This window comes from Wyeomyia smithii, chromosome 1 (genome assembly GCF_029784165.1).
Source record: "Wyeomyia smithii strain HCP4-BCI-WySm-NY-G18 chromosome 1, ASM2978416v1, whole genome shotgun sequence".
Taxonomy (NCBI): Eukaryota; Metazoa; Arthropoda; class Insecta; order Diptera; family Culicidae; genus Wyeomyia; species Wyeomyia smithii.
Window position 1 is genome coordinate 90,699,308 of NC_073694.1, and position 23,926 is coordinate 90,723,233.

General features: G+C 42.2%; 1 protein-coding gene across 13 annotated transcripts in view; it reads left to right on the plus strand.

Moving 5' to 3' along the window:
• Positions 1-23,926, plus strand: part of LOC129718319 (uncharacterized) — a 381,616-nt gene that overhangs the window by 237,607 nt on the left and 120,083 nt on the right. For all 13 annotated transcript variants that reach the window (XR_008726865.1, XM_055668982.1, XM_055668973.1 and 10 more), the window contains one exon: positions 13,512-13,962. Coding sequence is in view for 12 of the 13 variants with exons in the window: in XM_055668982.1 (XP_055524957.1) it covers positions 13,512-13,962 (451 nt within the window). In the remaining variant the exon portion in view is untranslated. The remainder of the gene's footprint in view (positions 1-13,511; positions 13,963-23,926) is intronic.

Genomic DNA, 23,926 nt, shown 5'->3' on the forward strand with positions numbered 1-23,926 from the left:
GCCACATGCTGCCGATCATACTCTAGTTTGCTCCGTTCAACATAAATTCAAATGATCGAGCGAGAGAGTTTTAAAATCGACTTCTCCGAAACTGCGGTCGCTATCGATAGAAAAAAAATCGTCACACGAGAGAAAGAGAAAAACTTTTTTTCGTTCGCCCGATCGTTTCTGCCGTTCAATTCAAACGAAAAAAGCATGTGTATTCATCGCAGTCACAATCAAATTTCGATCCCTTCTCAAGCACTGATCTCGATGAACTCTGCGCGTTTCGGGCACGTTCTGCTGGTTGCTTTGTGGGCAGCCCCACAGTTGGCGCACACCGGATCGGCAGTCTCCATCAGCTGGCAGGCATCGGGAACGTGCGTTTGGCCACACTTGATGCAACGGTACGCCATATGGCCATTTTAAGTCCCGTAGCGGGGAAATCTGCGAACAAACACCAGAGAAGAGAACTCAGGGTGTGGGGATGAGACTAGGGGAGAGATGCTGGGGTAGTTACGCTTCTCCAAACACCTACTGGTCCCTGTCCTGACCCACAGAAACCCATCCAGTCTCCAGCCCTGCTCTTCCCGGAACGACAGTTAAGTCGTCGGGGAGTGGCTTTTGTGCGTGATGCACCCTCTTTACTCTTATAACCTCCTAGCTAACTACCTGGAGACTGGTAGTTAGCTACCACTGGCGTGTTGGTGGTTGACCCACACAGATGTCCAGGTCGTCGCACATCCTCAGGACTAGATTGTCCGGAGTAGTGCCAGGCCCGCTCACAGTCATCATGTCGCTCCTCGCTCTTACGAATTGGGGGCAAACGAAAAAGACATGCTCAGCAGTCTCCTTCTCTCCCACGCACTCGGGACACATGAGGGACCACGCGTTTCCGAACCTGTGCAGATATTGTCTGAAGCAACCATGGCCTGACAGAATCTGTGTCACTTCACCATGTCGCCTCCCGACCCAGCCGGATATCTCCAGAATAAGTCGGTGCGTCCATCTGCCCTTTGTGGAGTTAGACCATTCCCGCTGCCAGCGGAGCATCGAGAATGACCTTCTGGTACCTCGTATGCCCCTTGTGTCACGTTGGTCGAAACACTCTCTGTCCTCCTTCATGGCGATGCTGATAGGCATCATGCCGGACAAGACACAGATTGCATCATATGACACCGTGCGATTAGCATTTGCAACTCTCAGGCACATGAGCCTGTAGGTACTTTCCAGTTTACCGCGGTAACTGTTAGTATCTAGCGCTTTGGACCACACTGGCCCACCATACCTAAGTATGGACGTAACCACGCTGTCAAGAAGTCTTCGCTTGCTGCCATAAACCGCTGAGCTATTTGCATCATACGAGATTGTGCTGCAATAGCCGATGAGACTCTCTTACAGGCATAGCCGACGAGACTCCCGAACGTGAGATTATCGTCAACCATAACCCCCAAGAGCTTCAAAGATCGCTTTGAGGTGATGGTGCAGTCTCCGACTCTGACCACCGCCTGTTGCTCCGATTTACGGTTGTTCACAACCGTGACCTCCGTCTTATGATGCGCGAGCTCCAGTTTCCTGGAGCGCATCCAGTCCTCGACCTTGCGTATACAGTGCGCGGCCGTCAACTCGACCTCCTCGATAGATTCGCCGTAAACCTCTAGCGTTATGTCGTCTGCAAAGCCGACGATCACAACCCCTACATGGAACTTGAGTCTCAACACCCCGTCGTACATGACATTCCAAAACACCGGACCCAGGATAGAACCTTGCGAAACTCCTGCGGTAATTGGAATGCATTTCTGACCCTCCTCCGTGTTGTAAACAAGAACTCGATTCTGGAAGTAATTTTCCAGAATCCTGTACAGCGACACCGGTACATGGATGCTCCCAAGCGCGAGCGCTATGGAGTCCCAACTGGCGGTATTGAACGCATTCTTCACGTCGAGCGTGACGATTGCGCAATAGCGTATTACTCTTCTCTTGAGCTGGAGTGCTACCTCCGCCGTTTTGGTGACGAAAGAGATGGCATCCAGCGTGGACCTGCCTTTCCGGAACCCGAACTGGTTACTTGCAAGACCGTGTACACCCTTCGTGTACCTCACCAGTCTGTTGAGGATAATCCTCTCAAGCATCTTGCCCGCGGTGTCCAGCAGGCAGATGGGCCTATATGCTGATGGGGCCCCTGGCGGTTTCCCAGCTTTCGGCAGTAAGATCAGTCTCTGCCGCTTCCATCTATCCGGAAAGAGACAGTCATCCAGGCACTTCTGCATAACTGCCCTGAACAGCCCAGGGGCCGTTTTTTCGCCAACCTGATTGCCAGGTTAGGGATACCATCCGGTCCCGGTTCCTTGCTCACGTTTAAGGATTTGGCGATCACGATGAATTCCTCATTCGTAACCCTTGCCTCCTCCTCAATCTCGATACGGCTGTCGTCGCTCACGAATTGGATGTTCGGCAGGCTAACCGACCATCCCTGGTCTGTGTCTGAGATACTGGAACGTCGGATGTGAGACTCGACCGCCGGAGGCCAAGGGTTTGGCTCGTGGCGCGGAAAGAGTCCCTGAATGATACGCTCCAGCATCGCTGGTGATCGCTCTGCAGGCGCCAGCGCGCCCTTAATCTTGGCCATTACGAACCTGTATGCGTGGCCCCACGGATTTGTATTGGCACTCGCACATAGCCTATCGAAGCAGGCCCTCTTGCTGGCCTTTATCTTACTCTTTAGCATCGACCTTGCAGAACCGGATGCTGCGCGGCGCTCTGTCCTCTCTTCTCCGTTTCGCGCACGCTGCATCCTCCGTCTTGCATGAAGACACGCACTGCGAAGGTCAGCTATCGCGTCCGTCCACCAGTAAACCGGTGGCTTCCCGTTCCTAGGTTGGCGATTCCTAGGCACGGTGGCGTCGCACGCCCGTGATAGCATGGCAACTAGTTGGTCAGCAGTCGGGCGGAGCAAACTGCCCTCGTCGCGCTCCCTTCTCATTGCCTCTCCGAATACCACGGCATCGAAGTGCGATGTCTTCCACCCGCGAACAGTCGGAGTGTTGGCTCTACCCGTCGCTTGCCGTCGTTGTTTTCTTCACTATAGTAGACCGGCTGGTGGTCGCTATTAGTGTAGCCATCGTCTACCCTCCAGTTCTTGATCAGTCCTGGGCTGGAGAACGTCACGTCAATGATCGACTCCGAACCATTTCTGCTGTATGTACTTTTGTTCCCAACGTTGGCCAGATCTAGGTTGAGCTTTTTCAAAGCCTCCAACAGGATCTGACCTCTCTGGTACGTGAAGCAACTTCCCCACCCGACAGCCCGCCTCTGCCTTCCACCACCAACGGCGTTAGGCTCGCTAGCTCCATGGATAACAGGTCGACCATCTGGGTGAACCATTCTGTAGACCAACTCGCTTTATGGCCTGCACCTCCACATCGCCTGCACAACTGGCTCCTATCGGGCCCCTTGCAGGTCCAGGACTTATGTCCTCCCTCAAAGCACCGGAAGCAAAAGTCCGGTTGCTGTAGTATGCTTAGAGGGCATACAGACCAGTCGACCTTCAACTTACTTTCTTTCAGGGGCCAGGTTAGCGTCCGCCGACGGTAGTCGGAAGGTAGCTACCTGGGTCCCCGCCGTACCTTTGCGGAGGCGGATCGACTCCTTAGTCACTTCAACCCCGCACTTCGCTTTGAGGGCTTGTGCAATATCGCACCCCTCGGTGATTTCATCCAGGTTTTTGATGATGATGATGATGATGATGGTCCCACCTCATACCCCTACATCGGTTTGAGCTGGTCGATTTATCTATGAAAGATATTATTTAGAGACATACAATGTAACCAGTAGGCAAACATATAACGGACTGGTTATTAATACAGACATAGTAACCCTTCAAAAGAATACCAATAATTTGAAAATAAAAAAAGCTTTTTTCCAATAACATCATTGACCCAAGGCTCATCCAAAACATTTCCAACCCGAAAATTATCTGGATTTGGTTAGGAATCGAACCTAACATTTAGGAGCTTTAACTAATCAGAATTGGTTCTGGATAACGATCCAGAACTACGAGAGAGATCCTATGATACTATAGTTCTCGATAACGAGCTTTACAGTCCACAGGCAAGCCCAAGCCTTTTCAGTTTTTTCTCCCAACCCCTTGTTATAAATCGTGAAAATAGATAAATATTAAAAATCTTGGTAAAGATATATATACTATTACAAACCAAAAAGCAACTTATCAACCCGATATGCCTATTGTTTCAATTTCAGGGGTTTAACCCCGATGTACTCAGTATCCAGATTGTCTATGTCAGTCTACGCGCGCGTGGCTCAAACATGTGTAGTCAACTCATTTTTTTAACTCTACTATTTAATATTATTAGCTATATTCAAACAAAAATCCATCATCATCAATGAACTAAATTTAAAATAAATTTAAAAAAAAACTTAAATATCACAATCTTCTCCATAATTTACAAAAAGTTCGTTGAAATCTGTCTACAAAACAGATTTATGTGTGAAATACAAAGCCTTTTAAACTCCGCCATTGTTGCTGCACGTTTCACTTGTCTGGGCATCGAATTGAAAAAGTTAATTCCATTGTACAACAGAGAGTTCTGTGATCTACTAAATAAAAAGTGTGGTGTTCTAGCGTCCTCCGCGTTTCTAGTGTTGTACTTATGAAAAACACTTCCTCTATCAATTCGATCACACAAATATCGAGGCAGAATATTATTAAAAATTTTATAAAGAAAAACCATTGTCAAAAAATACACTCGTTGCTTCATAGAAAGCCATTGCAACGCGTCCAGCATGGAACTTGAGGAAGTGTATCTATTACGTCTTAATATTAATCGCATTGCTTTATTTTGTAACCGCTGTAATCTCAATATTTGTGTATTATTTGCAAGGAATAAGATGGATGAGCAAAAGTCTATATGTTTTTTAATTTTTAAACGACACAGAACAACGTATTTTTTAGCCATTTTTCTGATGACGTTGTCAATGTGAGACTTAAAAGTTAACTTGTCATCAATGATTACTCTAAGATATTTTACTTCATTCACGCGATCAATCGTCTCACCATTAATTGCAATATTTACGTCTGGTCTGGAGTTGGCCGAAGAAATAATCAAATATTTTGTTTTGCTTATGTTTAGTTTAAGTTTTTCAAAATTTAACCAATTCGCCAGATAATGTAAATCTTGGTTTAAAAGTGTTTCGACATCATTTGGGTTTTTAGCTGCAATGAACAAAACAGTGTCATCGGCAAATAAATTTACATCGCAAAACCGTAAAACTCGCTTCATGTCATTAATATAAATTATAAACAAAATGGGCCCTAAAACACTTCCTTGCGGTACACCCAGTGTATTAGCAATGGAAACTGATTCAGAATCATAAAAACGAGTCTTCTGAGTTCTAGCACACAAATAGCTTTCAAACCATTTGTATGCTGTCCCTACGATACCGAAGCGCTTCAATGTTTGCAACAATAAGGGCCTATAAATTGTTTCAAAAGCGCGTTTTAGATCCAAAAACACCGCAAAAATAGTTTCTTTAGCCTCGATTTTCTCTTTCCATTTTGCTAACACCAAGTTCAATGCAGACTCACAAGAGTGTCCCTCTCGATAACCTGATTGTTCTGGGATTAGCAAATTATTACTGTTCAAATAATGCATTAGCTGGCCTTTAACAATTAGCTCCAAAATTGTCTCTAATGTGTGCAGTATATTAATGGGGCGGAACTCTTCGGCTTTATCCGTCCCAGTAATTTTGGGGATAGGAACCACAAGAGATTCCTTCCAAACTTCAGGCACGTGCCCTGTTTGTAAAGATTCGTTGACAAGGTCCAGCAGGTCGTGTCCAATTACATGAAAGCAATCTTGTATTACTTTTGCGTTGACATTGTCGATACCAGCCGATCTCTTCAAAGAGAAACAAATATCTTTCAACTCTGCAAAAGTAATAGGATGAAAACCATCAAATCTACAGTTATTTTGGATCGGCTGTATTATCTCGTCAGGTTCATTGACCACATCAATACTTTGATTGATCGATTGAACACTTTCACGAAATAACTGTTAAATTTATTTGCAATAACTCGCGCGGAGTTTTCCTCAATACCATTAAAAGTTATGGACTGTGATAATGTATTATTACTTTTGATTAATTTTTTTAAAGTTTTCCATAACTTTTTGCTGTTATTTTGATGTTGATCGATCTTCCGTTGTATATATGCACATCTAACCTTTTTCAAGGTGCGTGAATATATGTTTCGCGCCGCGGTGTACCTGTTCCAATTATCGTTATCATTCCTTCTGCAAAATTTTTTATAACATTTATCTCTTTTACGTTTTAAACGCACAAGATCTAAAGAGTACCAGCTGTTCGAATTTTGTAACTCAACAAATTTTTCAAAAACTAAATTCTTGGTACACTCTTCCAGCGTATTGGTTAGAACAGCTGCTTTATTGTCCAAATTTCCAGTTATTGGATGAAAATTCAAACCTCTTGAAACAAGCTGAGACATTGCTTGTTTCAAATAACTATTCCAGCACTTTATTTTTACTTTATCCTCTCGGTTTTGATCATTTTCAATTGAAATACAAATTGTCTCATGATCTGTTCTTTTTAAGCTGAAGAGTCACCTCTGAGGCGAGTGCCCACACTTGCACCTCCTTCCCTAGGCCCTTTTTCGCTACCGTTTTGTAGGTAGCTCCCTTGTTTTTGGCGTCCTTCCGGAGCTCCAGTATCATCTCGCCAGTGCGAGATCGGCGGATACTCCGCACATCCGCCCCCAGATCTTTGAGCTGGGTTTCCCCCTCATCATCTTCAAGACTTCTGAGTACTTGGACCCGTCCGTCTTGAGTATGAGGGCATCCCCCCTTGTAGCATGGTCACTGTTATACGAATTTAAATCATTCAATTTCACTTAGTTTCACTGTTGAATATTGCATGATAGAATTGATAATCAGACGCTTGTATACAAATACTCCACTATATTGAATTCAGCAATTTCAAATTCCCTTTTCTAAGTATTTTCCGTCTCACTAAATACCGAAGCGGGTGGGGAAGCAAATCTGCGATTGGAAGAACGGAAGAAAGAAGGAGATAAAATCATTCACGCTTAAGCCATAAATGATCGTGTTGAAGTGGTTCATTACTTCCGATCGCGGAAACCGAATACCGCGTAGCTTATCTGAGGGTTTTCGGAACTACTACTCGTCCATTTCAATTCTGATCGTGAACGAGGCAGTAGTGTGATTAGTTTATTTCGCGTGCTTTTTCTAGTAAGTCTTTTGTTAAATGTGAGTGTTCTTTTGAGTTAAGTTTTTCCGTTTCGTTAGGGTTTAGCTAGTGCGGTTAAATAAAGGAGTGCGGTCTACGGACGCTTTTTCGTGTGTTATTGTAGAAAAAAGAAGGTAAGAGAAGTTGAAATGTGTGTACGACAAAAAATGCTGAAAACCCAAATCAGCCGTCGTCGGCTTCTTTTTTGGGCTTTCTTTTCGCCCATTACTAGCCGCTGCACTGGCGCGACGCTGCCACCCTCACGCTGCTGACCCACGACGGGATTGGAAGTTGCTGCCTTGGTTAAACGTCGGCACTTGTGATCAGCCGGCAAACGACGCCGTCGAAGTAGTTCGAGCGACGCCATCGCTCCACACCGATCGACGCCATCGCTATCATCGAGTGACGCCATCGCAACTCATCGATCGACGCCAACGACGCCAATCAGAACAGCAGCGAACGCAACAAGTCATCAAAGGTAGGGCTATTAATAGCACCGACGGGACTTCTTTATCTACCGTGAGTAAAAATAGCTCTATGAGCCGGGCCCGATAAAGACACACAAAAAAACCCTTCTTGATAGAAAGCTTTCGCCGTCCAGCCGTCTGTTGGACGAGTTCTTTTGACCGCGGAGTAAAGTAGGGAAGCACACAGAAGCGAGGAAATAAAAATGTGATAATTGACTGTACACGCCACTAACCCGTTAGACTTAAGTAAATCCCGCTTCATGCAATAAATGTAAATCGTTGTAAATACTATATACTATGCTCGATTTTATGCTTCCCAAACAGGTAAATCTTGTCTAGGAGAATTCTCACATTCGCGTACGTGTAGTTTTTTGTCGTTGTTCGTTCTTATTTTACTCCGGGTGGCTCGCGGGAAACAGCCCCACTATTGCCGCTGAATCGAACAGAAAGATTTGGCATTGGTGTTCCGCCCGTGATGATAACGCTTATTTTTCGGACACTCGTGTTTTCCGTGTTTCGATTTTTTTTTTTTCTGTATGGATTTCCTCACTGCGACCAGAATCGTAGATCTATTGTGAGATATGCCCGGGTGTCTGCTGTATCCCGCACTTCTGTTAATAGCAATACCGCTATTGAAAAGTGGCATGCTTATTATTATTGTCATCAGTGCTTGTGTGTAATGTGATACTCTTCCTCACACGCTTACTGTTCTACTATACCGATACTCGTTCCTCTTGCCAAATATTACCAATTATAATTCCCTGGAGAAGTTTCGTCGTGCGTCCTTCTGGCCAGTTTTATTGATAAGAGGGACTTATTTTTATTAAGAGGAAGTCACGCAAAGGTATTGTAGATTTCAGCGTAAAGGAAGGGTAACTGGTGGGGAGCCTGAGAATAAACCCATGCTTAAGTCCTTTTTGACATCGGATGGCCTGGTTCTACTAAGATTCGAACCCACGACCATCCGCTTGACAAAGCAGACTCTGTAACCTTGCGGCTACGCAGCTCCCTCCGTGTTTCGATAATACGGTTGTTTTTGGCTAAGCGGAGTAGTGGTTTCATCGTACGCGCGGCGGAGTAATTCTTCATTCAACAATTGCTACCGTTTCTTTATGTCGTTTCGGGACAATTCTTCCACAACCTGCCCTGAGGTTTAGGTTTCGTGCTGGGCAAAATTCAACACGACGAGTAGCCCTCTCTGGAGCTGGTTTGCGCGCGCTTATTTTCAGCTTTGTTCTGGCTCGACAATGCCAAGACAAGAGGCAGCCTATAAAAGCGCTCTCTACAGCTGCGCTTGTGTTCAGTTCATTGTGGTTAGTCAATTTGCGTCCGGCGACAGCGCCGGCACGCTGCTCACTTGTAAATATTTTCCGTTCAGAATAAATGTACTTAGTATAGTGAACGTTAGTATTGTGTTGTCGTGTCGAAAGAACGCTCGTCCCTGGGTCGTAATTGCCCCACCCGTGATGCCAAAGGGCGAAATAGAACACAACGTAGGGCCCTGCGCGAACAGCGCTTAAGCTACTCGTTTATACGTCCTGGAAAGTATTTAGTAGACGGAAACACATCACGGCCTGTGGGCCAGCTACACCCTACTTCGCGCCTTTTTGACCTTTTTTGGTCCTCTGGCCGCTCCGCCATCTTGGCGCGTCGCACCTTCCCGACACTTTCTACCCTCTACGGTAGTTCACCACCTGTGCCGTTTTCCCGGTGGACCTTGAACCGGTAGGTGTGTTCTCCCGTGGGAGTAGCACGACCAACCGTTTCATGGTGTTCCGGGGGGCCGCTTCTCCCGGGGACTGCCTCGTTCGCTTAGCGACCTGCCCCGTAGAGCAGAGTGCAGCGAACGAGGGGGCGTCTGTCTGCACCTTTTTGGATGCAGTCGCCTTCTTGGTCCTGGTCGCTTTCTCGGCCGCCGTTACTCGAGTTACGAGTTCTTCGTGATCCTTTCTGGCTTCATCAATGGTGCTCCGAAGCAGGAGAAGGCTCTGCTTCAGGTCACCAGCGATATTCCGCCTAGTCGCCTCGAACTCGATTATGGCGTCGAGTTGTTTGGACAACGCCGCCACTCTTGGCCGCGTGTCCATGCATCTTTCGACGGCCTTGACTAGCAAGGGACCGTCTGCTAAAAAGGCCTGGTGTGGACACGGACGGATTTGCCGCATCCGCCTCCGCCTTTTTCTGCGGAGACCGCTGGATGCCACCTCGCGCGAAAGGATTAGGTAATCCCTCCGCACCCGTCTCTTTTTGTTTTTGTTAACTCATGTTTGGTTAAATGGGTCCCCCTTCCAGCCGCTATCCTTGTCCATGATGGAGTAGTCGCCTATGTGGTCCCATGGTGGACTATGCCGAATCAGTGAAGTCATGGCTAGGGTAAGCAGTCATAGTGCCTTTTGAGCAACTATGGCTCCACGGACCGGCGCAAGTCAGGAACAACCATCTGATCCTACTCCTGCCTGATTCCCACCAGACAATAGACTCGGAACGTACTGAAAGGCCTGCCAGGTTGTATGGGACGAAGACCCCTGTACCGGGTACCACCTCGCCGTTTCAAGCCGTTGTCACACAACTTTACTAAGGGACCTCGATGCAGGTATGCCAGAGGACGCGGTACCATTACGAGATCCAGCTCATATCCGTTCACTACGCTGCCAGTTGCCATAATCGGGACCTTACTGGCATCAGTCCCAATGGGCGGGTTAGTGCTTTTGGGTGATGGGAGCAGCTCTAATCGCTCCGTCAGAGGTGCTTCCGGGTACTTGTGGCTTTTGCGAGGAGTCGACTGTCCCTGGTTCGACACTCACCACGTCTAGGCGACCTCCCGCTGCTGGTCCGGGACTGTTAGGTACTGTCAGTGGTCACACCAGTATTGTGCGCCCTCGACGATCGCCACACGTCGACCCGTGGTGGCATGCAGCTCTGCCATCTTATGGATCTGAATTCAACGACGGAACCATCAGTTTGTATCCTTCAATGCACATGCGGATGGTGCATTTCAGTCCTTTGTCAATAAAAACACTTTTGCTTCACGTAGACCCTCCGGGAAGCCTTTCACATAGAAAGGCGGGATTTTATCCTTCTTCGCTATTTCGGGATCCGTGGCGTTTTCCAGGACAGTGAATCTGTTTTTGGCCAAAAGATTTTTAGCCGTAGGATCAGGCGTATTGTCATGCCGAGGCCGTTTCCCCGTGCTGGAACTGGTTCTTGATTTAACCATATGAGGGTTCACCGTAGCGTCGGTTTCCAACGCAACAACAGAAACTTACGAACGAACGTACAAAGCGAACGGAGCGAAAATAAACTACTATACTGCTCAACAAGCTAGCAGAGGATGAATTCAAATGTAAAGGAGACAAATTGAATTTTTATATATCACCGTTGTGACAGTTGTCAGCCAATATCATTTTTAAATGTAACCGATAAAAACTTATTTTCAAAGAGCACATTGAAAATATACATTGTATACTTTCAATGTGCTCTTTGAAAATAAGTTTTTATCGGTTACATTTAAAATGATGTATGTATACTATTCAAGCAAAGTGTATCAAATATACGAGATGTTTATATCCTCTCATTAATAGAAATTCCAAACTTTGTTTAAAGAATACACTTTTGATTTACAAACAAATTTTTAGACCAGCAATGCTTCATGCTGTACCGATCTGGTCAAGTTGTTGTTTAACAAGGAAGAAAACGTTGCAATCTTCAATCGCTACGATAAGCTCTCTTTATAGCCAATAAGTTAGCAATTAAGTTAGTTGTAAGTTAACTTCCCTTTCTTGACAAGTAGGTTTAAATCCCTACAAATGATAAGTCCTAATTGCGAAAGCAAACAAATCCTAAGAATTAAAATTACAATTTTTTTTCAGTGTTGAGAAGTCACCATTTGTGATTGGACACACATACTAATTATTTACTAATATTTATCATAAACACTTAAACTACTAACATAAAAAAATGTAACCGATTGAATACCGGTTTTTTCTTTTTTTTTATTCTCGCTTATTTTCCGTCGGTCTAGTTCCGCCACTGTTGTTGTGCCAATCACCGACGCCCAGGGAGGCGACTCCACCCAGGACCCTATCTCATGACCCGGACCGGCGCCAACGGTTTTATTTCCTCATGCGATGGAAGGCGTGATCCCAGAGATTTTTCGTCTCAGAAAATCTCCCGGTGTCGGCTAGGAATGAATCTCGACCAGTTGGGTTGGTTGTGAGTGGATCACGCCACCCCACAACCATCGACACCTATGTTGGCGTTGGGATTCGAACCCAGGCGTCGAGCGTGGTTGGCGGAGACGTTTACAACCACGCTAGGCCCCGCCATTGAATACCGGTTGGCACAGTGGGCTGCAACAGCATGGTTTTAGTATATTTCACAAAGCGAAATAATATCGAGTATGTTAATATCGAGTATGTTACCAAAGCGAAAAAATATCGAGTATGCGTTAATATCTAAAAGTGATAGTCAAATTATGTATTATTTTTGAGTGAAAAAATCTCAGGAATCGATTGGTAGATGTCTGATCCACGTAAAATGTCAACAACAAGTCAATTTTACCCCGATTCCCCTTAAACACTGAAAGACTCGACGTCATATTAACTTATTTGAAATCTGTTCAATGTATTATCAAGAGTGTAAGCGATACTCAAAGATACAATATGTCTTTTTCAATTTGTCTTTATATGATCCTCTCCCATTTGCGAGGAGGGGGGGGGTTGCATTTTTTACCAGGACCGGTCAAAAAAATATAGCTTCGGGTATGATTCAGAATCATCGCGTCTTCGATAAAGTTAAATGCCACTCCCTCCCCGCAAAATCTTTCCAAATGTTCTTTTTTGTATTGTTTACATTAAACAGAATTCAAATAAGCTAATTTAAAATCGAAATAAACCTGTTATAGTATTGTAGGGGAAGTATGAATTGGGACATTTTACGTGGATCAGACAACAACCAATCGATATCTGAGACTCTTTCACTCAATGTAAGACATAATTTGACTAGCACTTTTAGATATTAGCGCATTACCATACTCGATATTTTTTCGCTTCGTGAAATATCCTAAAACCATGCCAAAAACGTTTCCGTAGAATCACCGTTTTGAGCTCAGTTTAAGTCCGATTCAAGATCAATTTTTCTAAAGATGGGTAAGAAAATACTTATATGCGGACAAACTCTTAGAACTTTGATATTTGGCTTTGGGCTTCGAAAAAACATCGAAAATTTCGGATTTCTCAAAAACTCAAAATGGCGCCACTGTTGTCCCTTAAGGTAAAATGTGTTCAAACTCGGGGGAATTTGCTTTTGCATCAAAATACATGAAAAATCATACATAGAAGCCAAGGCAGAAGAAGAAGTAAATTTGTGTTGCACTGTGTATTTAAGCTCTGGTACACAGTATAGTGAGTCCTGCAGTACCCAAAATCACTGTGATTTTCCTCTATCTACCTACCGTGTAGGTTACAAAGCTGACTCCCCAGTAGGTCTCGAGGTACGATGCTGGCCTAACAAGTCAGTCGTCATAGGTTCGAGTTTCGGTTCGGGAGAGACTGTTAGTGTCAGAAGGATCGTTGCGCTAGCCCTGCATTTGTCCTATATACTTAACAGTTGGCTGCGAAGTCTGTGTTTAATAAACAGAAGGTCGAGTTCCGAATCGAAATGTAGCACCAAGGCATTGCTGTGCTTTAGGTTGCAAAGCTAAAAGGCGTTTATATAATTTCGTTTACCTAGGAAATATTTAACGGTTTGAGATAACTAAAGATTCATTTTATACTTAAATTTCAGAAACGTTCTCAAGGTTACGTCGTTCATCACACACCCCCAATCAAAGCAATCAAGAACCTTTAATTGTTGTTGAAGAACTGGAAAATTGTGAAAAGGAAGAAGAAATCAGTTATCAGTCTTCTCCCCGTCAAAGCCTGGACATAGAATCACCAGAAAATCCGTACTTACTCTCGCCATGGCGTGATCCTCGCGAAACACGTAAGCATTCCTTACCTACACCACCATGTACAAGTGGCATAACGGCTAGTCAAGTACGTCGCCTTTCGGAGCGTGGAGGTGAAGGATCGGGACCGTCTCCTCGTGAACAGGAATTCCTTGCAACGCTATATAGTTCACCTAATCCTCAGCCCGGTGGTCGTAGACATTCGGTTGTTACGATTAGCCGAGTTCCACCAACCATTTTTGGACAAAATCGAAGAGAATCAATTGCGGCTTTCCCGGCTGGACAAAGGTATAAAATAATATCAGATTTTGTTGTAAGTAAATGTAAAATTTTATTATGTACTAATTTTTTTTGATGTTTTATTTATTTAAATATAGAGAATTGTTAAAAATTTGAGGCTTTCACATTCCTCACGCTTTCACATTCTTCTGGTAGCTCTGTTGACTAGATATCTGACTGACGTTTTCTACTTTGTACTTTTCTAGTTTTCTTTTTTAATTAAATTTCAAAGTTTGGTTTCCTAAATGGAGTCCATCCATCTCCATGGAGTGATAGTGTCGATCTGACGACCAATAAATCAGTTGTGAGGTTAATCAATGATTTTCCTTATCCCTAATAAACAAAAATGTTCTGACGTTTGTAAAAAAGAGTATCACTCGAGATCGGGGCAACGGATTTTAATGATTATTTTTGTATTCATTAGAAATCGTTCTTAAAATCGTGAAAAACCATTTTTTTACTTTATCTGCCTTTCGTTGCCCGAACAACACCATCAGATCATTTTATTTATATTCGTCCGGTAGGCAATAAACTCAAGCTGAGACAGCGTTATTGTCAAGGAGGTTGTCAAGGGAGCAAACCCGTCGATAATGTCGAACTCGTTTTTGCGGTGATACTACACCGCTCCTGCAGGTAACAATATAGGTTGCCCGTCAAAAATTTGCATTTGCCCAAACATATTAAATTTTTAAAACCAATCCTCATCTCTTTTTATTTGAGGTATGTATCTATTGAAAAAAAAAAACAAAAGATGTTTATGTTACCCCATCCTGCCAAAACTCTTAGTTCTTCACCATTTTCGAAACTGGCAATGCTGGATTTCGTTCAATAAGACAAAACTGTAATTTTTTTATTGGGACATGTACCACTTATGCTTTCAACGGCTCTAATATGGGTGAAGAGATAGCCTAAGAAGAATGCGGATGCTGCAACTGCCATAATATTGTTTATGAAGACAATAATTAACCATACAGGATTAAGCGTGATCTCACACTCGAAACACGAACTTTGTTGTTCAATCCTCATTGTTTTTTCGACCCCGAATCCCAAACAATAAGGGCAGTAAATTCAACAACTCATATGGTCAATTGCAGCAGCAACAACCAGCGTTGCGAGCTTTTGTATCGTGCTGTCGGTGAAGTTTTTTCGTAATTTTGTAAGAGATAAAATGTTTTTTTTTCTAGAACAAAATGCAAAGCAGTTTTTTTGTGAAAAAACGAAGAGCAGAAATCAAAAGTTCTTAAATATATTCAATTTGACAACAACGATGTGGAACGATTCAAAACAATTCAACAGGGATAGCGACCATTATGAAAAGAAAAATAAGGAGCCTATTGTCGCGTCTTGTCTAATGTCGAATTCGTTTTCGCATTATGTCACACCAAATTATCAATTAGTTCCGACAAAAATCGTTGCAATCCTCAATTACAACGATTACGAATTAAAAACCGGAATTAATCCACCTAGCGGTCAGACCCAGCCTTTCTCATTCAAACTTTTATTTGCAAAAATAGATTTACATGAACGCTTCAATCCAAACGTATATTCACTCTTTAGGTTCTAAAATATTGATGTTGTAATCTATACATATAAAAATGCAAGCCGGTCTGTCTGTCTGTCTGATCCATATAGGCTCAAAAACTACCAAACCAATCGCAGTGAAAATTTGTATGTAGGGGTTTTTGGTGCCGATAAAGGATCCCATGATAGTTTGAGACCCCCCTCTCTCTTCTGGAAGGGAGGGGTCCCATACAAATGAAACATAAATTTCTGCACAACTCTAGAACATACCAAGCAAATTAAACCGAATTTGGCATGTGGATGTTTTATGGGGTAACAAATATGTCCATAATAGTTGGACGCCCCTCCCTTTTCTGGAAGGGAGGGGTTCAATACAAATGAAACACAAATTTCTGCACATCTCGAGAGCTAACCAACTAAATGGAACCAAATTTGACTGGTTAATGTTTTTAGTGGTAACAAATATGTGCATAATGGTTTGACACCCCTCCCTTTTCTATAAGGGAGGGGTCCCATACAAATGAAACACAAATTTCGCACAGCTCGAGAACCAATCAAGAATATACAACCAAATTTGGTATGTGAATGTTTTTATGTCCAGAATGGTTCGACGCCATTCCCTCTTCTGGAAGCACAAGTTTCTGCACAAATTTCTGCACATCCCGCGAACTAATCAACTAAATGGAACCATATTTGGCAGGTGAATGTTTCTAGTGGTAACAAATATGTTCCATAATCGACCTCAGGCAACATTTTGGATTGTAAGATGGCAACTTTCGGTTTCTGGAAAACAGCCAAAAATGGCCGATATCCACCCAATATAATTATATCCGGATCTATAAGAATACACAAGAGCTAAAATCGACCAAAGATAGCATTTTGAATTCTAAGATGGCGACTTTCGTTTTCTGAAAACAGCTGAAAATGACCAAATACCACCCAATATGAGTTTTTCTTTAACCAGTATGACGTTCAAAATCCAGAAATTGTCTCCAAACGCCATTATGAAATCCAAAATGGCGACTTCCGGTTTCGGAAGAACAGCGGCAAATGACCAAATACCACCCAATATGGGTATTTCCGGAATCGTAATGATGCACTGGAGCCAAAAATCGACTTCAGACAACATTTTGAATTATAAGATGGCAACTCCCGGTTTCTGGAAAACAGCCTGAAATGAACGACTCGAACGATCAAATATGAGTATCTCCGGAATCAGAAAGATGCACAGAAGCTAAAAATTGATCACAGACACAATCTTGAATTTTAAGATGGTGACTTGCGGTGCCTGGCAAACAGCCGGAAATGACCAAATACCATTCAATATGAATGTTTTCGGAACTAGAATTACGCCCAGATGACAGAAATTGATTCCACAGGCAATTTCAAAGTCCAAGATGACGACTTTCGGTTTCTGAAAAACAGCCCAAAGTGACCAAATACCACCCAATATGAGTATCTCCGGAGCCAGAATGTTGCAAGAAGCTAAAAATTGACCTCAGACACCATTATGAATTGAAAGATGGCAACTTCAGGTTTCTGGAAAACAGCCAAAAATGGCCGATTTCTGTCTAACATGAGTATCTCCGGATCTAGAATGATACACAGCAGCTAGAATCGACCACAGACCCCATTTTGGACTCTAGGTTGGCGACTTCCGGTTCCTGGGAAACTGCCAAAAATGATCGAAAAACACCTAATATTGACCTCAGGCACCATTTTGAATTGCTGAATGACAACTTCTAGGAAACAGTCGAAAATGACCGAATTATACTCAATATGGATATTTCCGTGATCGAGATGATGCATAGAAACCGAACATTGACCCTGGACACCATTTTGAATTTGAAATTCCGGTGTCAGATTGATGCCAGAAAATCTGATGAAAATGACCGAGTAACACCCAATATGAATATATTCAGAAATAAGGCGATATACAGAATGTTGGATGTGGTCATGGTTTGATAAAACAAATCATTTCAAACGATTTGTTATTTGACTTTGATCATACCCTATGGCCGATTCGTCGTGCATTTGCAGACTTTAAACACATCGCATGAAATCAATGAATTTGGAACGTTCAAATAGTGAGATACCACATTCAAATTATGTTGAGGCCACATATATCGATCAAAGTAGGTATAGTTTTAAATAGTCTTTGAATTTCTTTCCTTTCCATAACTTTTGGGCCACATATCAAATTGATATGAAATTTGTTATTTGTAGGTTTGAGAGATGACTCGTTCGTATGACACTAGTAATGTTCAAATAAGTCATGTAATCTTCGAGATAATAGACTTTCGATGTTTTATTAACAATAATACATAACAGTTGCTTAAGCTATGACCCGATTTCCACAAAATTAGTGTCGAATAAAAGGTCTAGCTGCCTCATAACACCCTATTGAATTTCAATTTTCAATCGAACTGTAACTTCGTCTGCAATGTACCGAAATGTAAAAATCACGAAACTTCATTATCTCAGAAACTACACAACCGATTTGATCAATAATGTAATGTTAGGCTAGTTAAGGGTTTACTGATAAATTATGATTGAACACGTGGTTTCAAAGTTTGGCTGCACTATACGTTCTCATTTCCAGCGAAGGAAAAAAAATCACCTCTAGCGATTAATGAATACATATAAAACAAGCCTAGGATGCGTTGACATCGTCGTCAGTATGCGAAAAACAAAGTATCGGTGCTGGTGCACTCTATTTGCTTTCCTCTTCACGATATATTTCTATTCATTAGTGTACACCACAATACGTGGTTCTCAATGTGCTCTCGGTATATGAAGTTATTCGTCTCTGTTACAGAGAGCGATCAGAACTTGTTTTATCCTTATTCTTTAGACTCATGAATATGATTTTTTGTCAGAAAAAGAAAGAAAATGACAGTGTATGCTCTCCTACTCTCGCTTAAACTCAACCACTGCCGAAGCAGTTCCTACCCCCACACATTCCCTCTCACCGCACCACACCTCTGCAGCTGTTCAGGCGACATGATTTTCCTCTGTTGCTATCCTTTCTTCCCGTAACTACCGGCCTATGGAGAGACAAACGCAACGATCGAATCGCTTCTCAGAGCTGATATAGTCTAGTCATGTGTTTGTTTTCTCCCAGAAACCTATGCACCCTATCATCATTTCATTATGGGTTGAGAGGATTCGAGTTTAGTCCCGGCCTGTACACTTCGTGAAGTGCACATATCATGAATAAACGACGATTGCATCATATTCGTTACGTTTCCATCGAAATGACAACATCCTCGACTTTTGGCCTCTGTACCTCGCCCTAATTCTGAATATATTCATATTGGGTGGTATTCGGTCATTTTCATCAGATTTTCTGGCATCAATCTGACACCGGAAATACCCATATGGGGAGGTATTTTTTTTTTTTTTTATTCTCACTTATTTTCCGTCGGTCTAGTTCCGCCACTGTTGTGGCCAATCACCGGCGCCCAGGGAGGCGACTCCACACCCAGGACCCTAACTCACGACCCGTTTATCAACGGACCGGCGCCAACGGCTTTACTTCCTCATGCGATGGAAGGCGTGATCCCAGAGATTTTTCGCCTCAGAAAATCTCCCGGTGTCGGCTAGGATTGAATCTTGACCAGTTGGGTTGCTTGTGAGTGGATCACGCCACCTTACAACCATCGACACCTATGTCGGCAGTGGGATTCGAACCCAGGCGTCGAGCGTGGTTGGCGGAGACGTTACCAACCACACTAGGCCCCCGCATGGGAGGTATTTAGTTATTTTGGTTGTTTTCCAGAAACTGAAAGTGGTCGTCTTTAAATTCAAGGGTGGGTTTTCCTATTCCTCTTCCACCGAAGGGCTCACAATAGAAAATTTGTTTTCTGAAGATGGTCGAAACAAAGGACAAGTAGACCGAAACGTCAACGAATTTGTTTAAATAGTAAGGGAAACCCACCGAAACTCGACAAAATAAGCCACACGGTGATCAGAACCCGAAAATTATTCACAATGTTGTCTGAAGTCGAGTTGTGGCTCCAGTGCATCATCACGGTTCCGGAAATACCCATGTTGGGTGGTATTTGGTCGTTTTCCGCTGTTTTTCCGAAACCGGAAGTCGCCATTTTGGATTTCATAATGGCATTTGGAGAAAATTTCGATCGATTTTAGCTCTTGTGTATCATACTAGATCCGGACATTATTATATTGGGTGGAAATCGGCCATTTGTGGCTGTTTTCCAGAAACCGGAAGTTGCCATCTTACAATCCAAAATGTTACCTGAGGTCGATTATGGAACACATTTGTTACCACTAAAAACATTTTACTGACAAATTTGGTTCCATTTAGTTGATTAGTTCTCGAGATGTGCAGAAATTTGTGTTTCATTTGCATGGACATATTTGTAACCCCTCAAAACATCCACATGCCAAATTCGGTTTCATTTGCTTGGTTTGTTCTTGACTTGTGCAGAAATTTATGTTTCATTTGTATGGGACCCCTCTTTTTCAAAAGAGGGAGGGGTCTCAAACTATCATAGGAACCTTTATCGGCACCAAAAACCCCTTCATACAAATTTTCACGTCGATCGATTCGGTAGTTTTCGAGCCTATTTGGATCAGACAGACAGACCGGATTGTATTTTTATATGTATAGATTACAACATCAATATTTTAGAACCTAAAGAGTGAATATATATTTATTGGATTGAAGCATTCATGTAAATCTATTGAAACAAATAACAGTTTGAATGAGAAAGGCTGGGTCTGACCGCTAGGTGTATTGATTTAGGTTTTGATTTTTATTAATACATCCTGAACATTTCTTTCAAAAGTTGCGTAACAACTTCTAGTTTCTTTAGAAAAAAATCATGAAAAATTCAACCTTTTTGCCTTTCTCCTAGAACGGCATAGCAATCACTGGCAAAACCAAAGGTATAAAACGGAATGTCATATATCACTCGACTTAGTTCGACGTACTGAGAATTTTCTGTATGTATGTATATATGTATGTGTGTGTGTTTTTTTTTAAGGGTGGCATCTCAAAATCAAAATCTTTTTTTGTTTTTATTTGGTGTAGACCAGTGACCCGGGGTTGCGAGTTATGCAGATTGATTAATAAAAAGACTACGATCTTAAATTCAATCTGTTGACTTTTGTTGGGCTCGTTTTATGATTAAGTTGGCTTTTGAAAAATGAGCTATAAATGCATGACACTCTTACAAGACAAAATAGGTAGTTTTACAATATAGTTTGAAAATTTAATATCGCGCTCGACAAGTATTTGATCCTATCGCTTACCATGCCCTAACTGGTCGGTTACAGACATTTCACTTAGTTCTATGCTTTTATTTTATGACATTCCTAGCTTTTGGGCAATTGTAATACACATAAACAATTTTTATTTAATTATACTGTAACCGTTTTGGTCGTGCTGACGATAGTCCACGACAACTAAATTTTGATTGCGATTGTTTTGGCATTTTGTTAATAAGCTTAGCACTTTGTTTTGTTTGATATGCATATTTGCATTTTTCCTAGTTTTTAGGCTTTGGAGGCATGAAACTTTGCCAGTTTCTATACTCAGTAGGTATCTTAGTTTATTTATTAAATGAGAGAACCGGTGCGAAACATCGTGGCCCTGCGCGTCTGCGTCGGTAGAAAGGAATAGTGCTGCCGTGCATAACGCTCCGGTGTAAACGCGTCTTCGGTTCGGGTTTGTTAAGTACATCTAAGGGTTTTCAGAGTGTAGTGACTTCCCGATGTGTCTTATTTATTTATGTCTCACGTTGACCGTTTAGTCGGAGACTGCTCGTTCTTCGGTTTTATTTAATCACGTTGCAAACCGGAATAGGTTTCATCTGGTCGATAAATATCGAGATTAATTCAATAGCTACGCGATGTAAATCTTATAAAGGACCGCCTCTGCCGAAGTGCGCTTGCTTTCTTGAAGCTATTCAGGATTATTATTCACTTATATTAATACTTAGATGCTTCGGGTTGTATATGATTTTCGCGCGTAATGAGCGAGCACCGCGCGCAGCGGTGTTCGATTCCGTCAAATATCGTGAAGACATGACAACACAAACTTTTCTTTCCGCCGCAGTAGTAGAGATTCAGAAATAAACTCGGTCTCTGACTGTCCGTTTAGGGGCCGTTCAATAATTACGTAAGCATATTTTTCCACTTTTTCGACCCCCCCCCTCCTCCCATTGTAAGACATCGTAAGATTTTTGATACTCCCTCCCCCAAAGTAAGATCTTACTGCCAGCATGTATAGTTTTTATTATTTTAATTTTATCATTATGAAGCTAGCACAGTACTTCTTTTCCTCTTCACCTCTTCATGGACATGGGTATTTGAACAGCTGCATTAACAATGTTTTTCTTACGTAAGATAATCAATTCTCCCCCTCCCTCTCCTGTAAGATAGCGTAAGAAAATTGCACACCCCCCCCTCCCCACCCTAATTGCTTTCGTAAATATTGAACGGCCCCTTAGCCGGAGATTGTTCACCAATAGCTTTGATATAAGCGTGTCGCAAATCGGATTAGGTTTCGTTCGGTTTATGAATATCTTGAATAATCTAATGGCTACGCAAAGTATACCTTTAAAAGAGCCACGTTTATCGAAGTGCGTTTCTGATACTCGTGATTGGCCTTTTTATGGTTTATTGGTTTAAATCAGATTCACATCGTGTAGTCGTATATGCGTGGCTCCAATAACATTATATTGTAAAAATCGGTCAATTTTGTGCTCCATTAAAAAAAACCATGCACACCTGTGCGCGGCCCTAAAGGCGCGCTTTTCTCGCTTCTCGCTTTTTGAACGTCCTATTCGTTGTTTTATTCTTCACACCGCTAGTGTCAACATCGCAGCTGCTACGAAAAATTTAAAAAAAGAGCAAGCAAGTGTTTTTATATAGAACTTGCTTCGATTTAGGTTTTGTTATCAGTCATTTTTTACCTACACAATTGTGTGGGCTCGGTCGGAAAGGGTCATATGTATGTTCGCATCACTTATCAAAGTGAATCTTGATCCAACGACCCCTCCCCTACTAACAAAAACCTCCTTCCTGTGACCTTTGTGGAGATGCAGAGGTAAACACGGTCTCTAAATAGCAAGGGTCACACTAACATCCCTTAGCTCTTCCCACCTGATTGCAAGGACGTGGCCGGCGTCGTTATTGATCCTTTAAAGTATTGAGTCACTATAACTTGTACAATGAGAATGGTCGGTCACTCCCAACCCCATTCAGTTGATTCACTGTACAATTTTACTGATTCGGATCAATCACGGAGTGCAACCATTGATATGTGCAGTCAGTCAAGCTAAGCTAAGCTAAGCTTTCGTTGCCCGAACAACACCATCAGATCAGTTTATTTATATTCGAATGCGTCCGGTAGGCAATAAACTCAAGTTGAGACAGCGTTATTGTCAAGGAGGTTGTCAAGGGAACAAACCCGTCGATAATGTCGAATTCGTTTTTGTGGCGATACTACACCGCTCCTGCAAGTAACAATATAGGTTGCCCGTTAAAAATTTCCATTTTCCTCATCTCTTTTTATTTGAGGTATGTACTTATTGAAAAAAAAAACAAATGACGTTTATGTTACCCTATCCTGCCAAAACACTTAGATCTTCACCATTTTCGAAACTGGCAATGCACACTCTTTCCAAAGCTGCAAAAAAGTTATCGAAATTTTTTTGACCCAAAAAACTAGATTTTAGAGCCAAGGTGCCTCCAGGAAAGTTGATCCATTAATTATTCTCCATGTTATGGAAGTTGCAATTTTGTGATTAATCCACTTAACAGTGAGAAGTGAATTTTACTTTTTTCATTTTTGCATATAAAAATTCACTTTGTTCGGCAAAGTGGTTGCACATTTCATAAAAAACAACTATCTCAAAGGTACCATACTTATATCTGCCTTTTTAAATGGACTTTTGTGGAGGTTTCTACAGATGGCCACTAAAAATCATTTTTTGAATATAACATTTAGTGGTGATTTTTTACAATTTTACAATGTTATACATTGTTGTTTACTATCACAAAACACACAATTTCATTCAAGAAAGTTTATTTTTATCTCTCATACTTCATCGGTTATTGACGATTTTTATTGAAACAATGCACTAATTTACTAACAGATATCTTCAAAATCTGCAAATATCTGCAGATACTAAACATTTTCTATATTTAAGTTTAAGTAAAACGTCATTTAGTCCAGATATAGGATTTTGTCTCTCGCTGTCTCCTGTGCAGATATTTGTGAATAAATAAGTGCATTATTTTAATAAAAATCTTTAATAACTGAATAAACTTGAGAGATAAAAATAAATTTTCTTCGGTGAATTCGTGTGTTTTATTGTAGTTAACAATATTGTAGAACATTGGAAAATTTTAAAAAGTCACTATAAAAAGTCATATTGAAAAAATGGTTTGAGGGGTCGTTGTAGCAAGCAACTTTGTA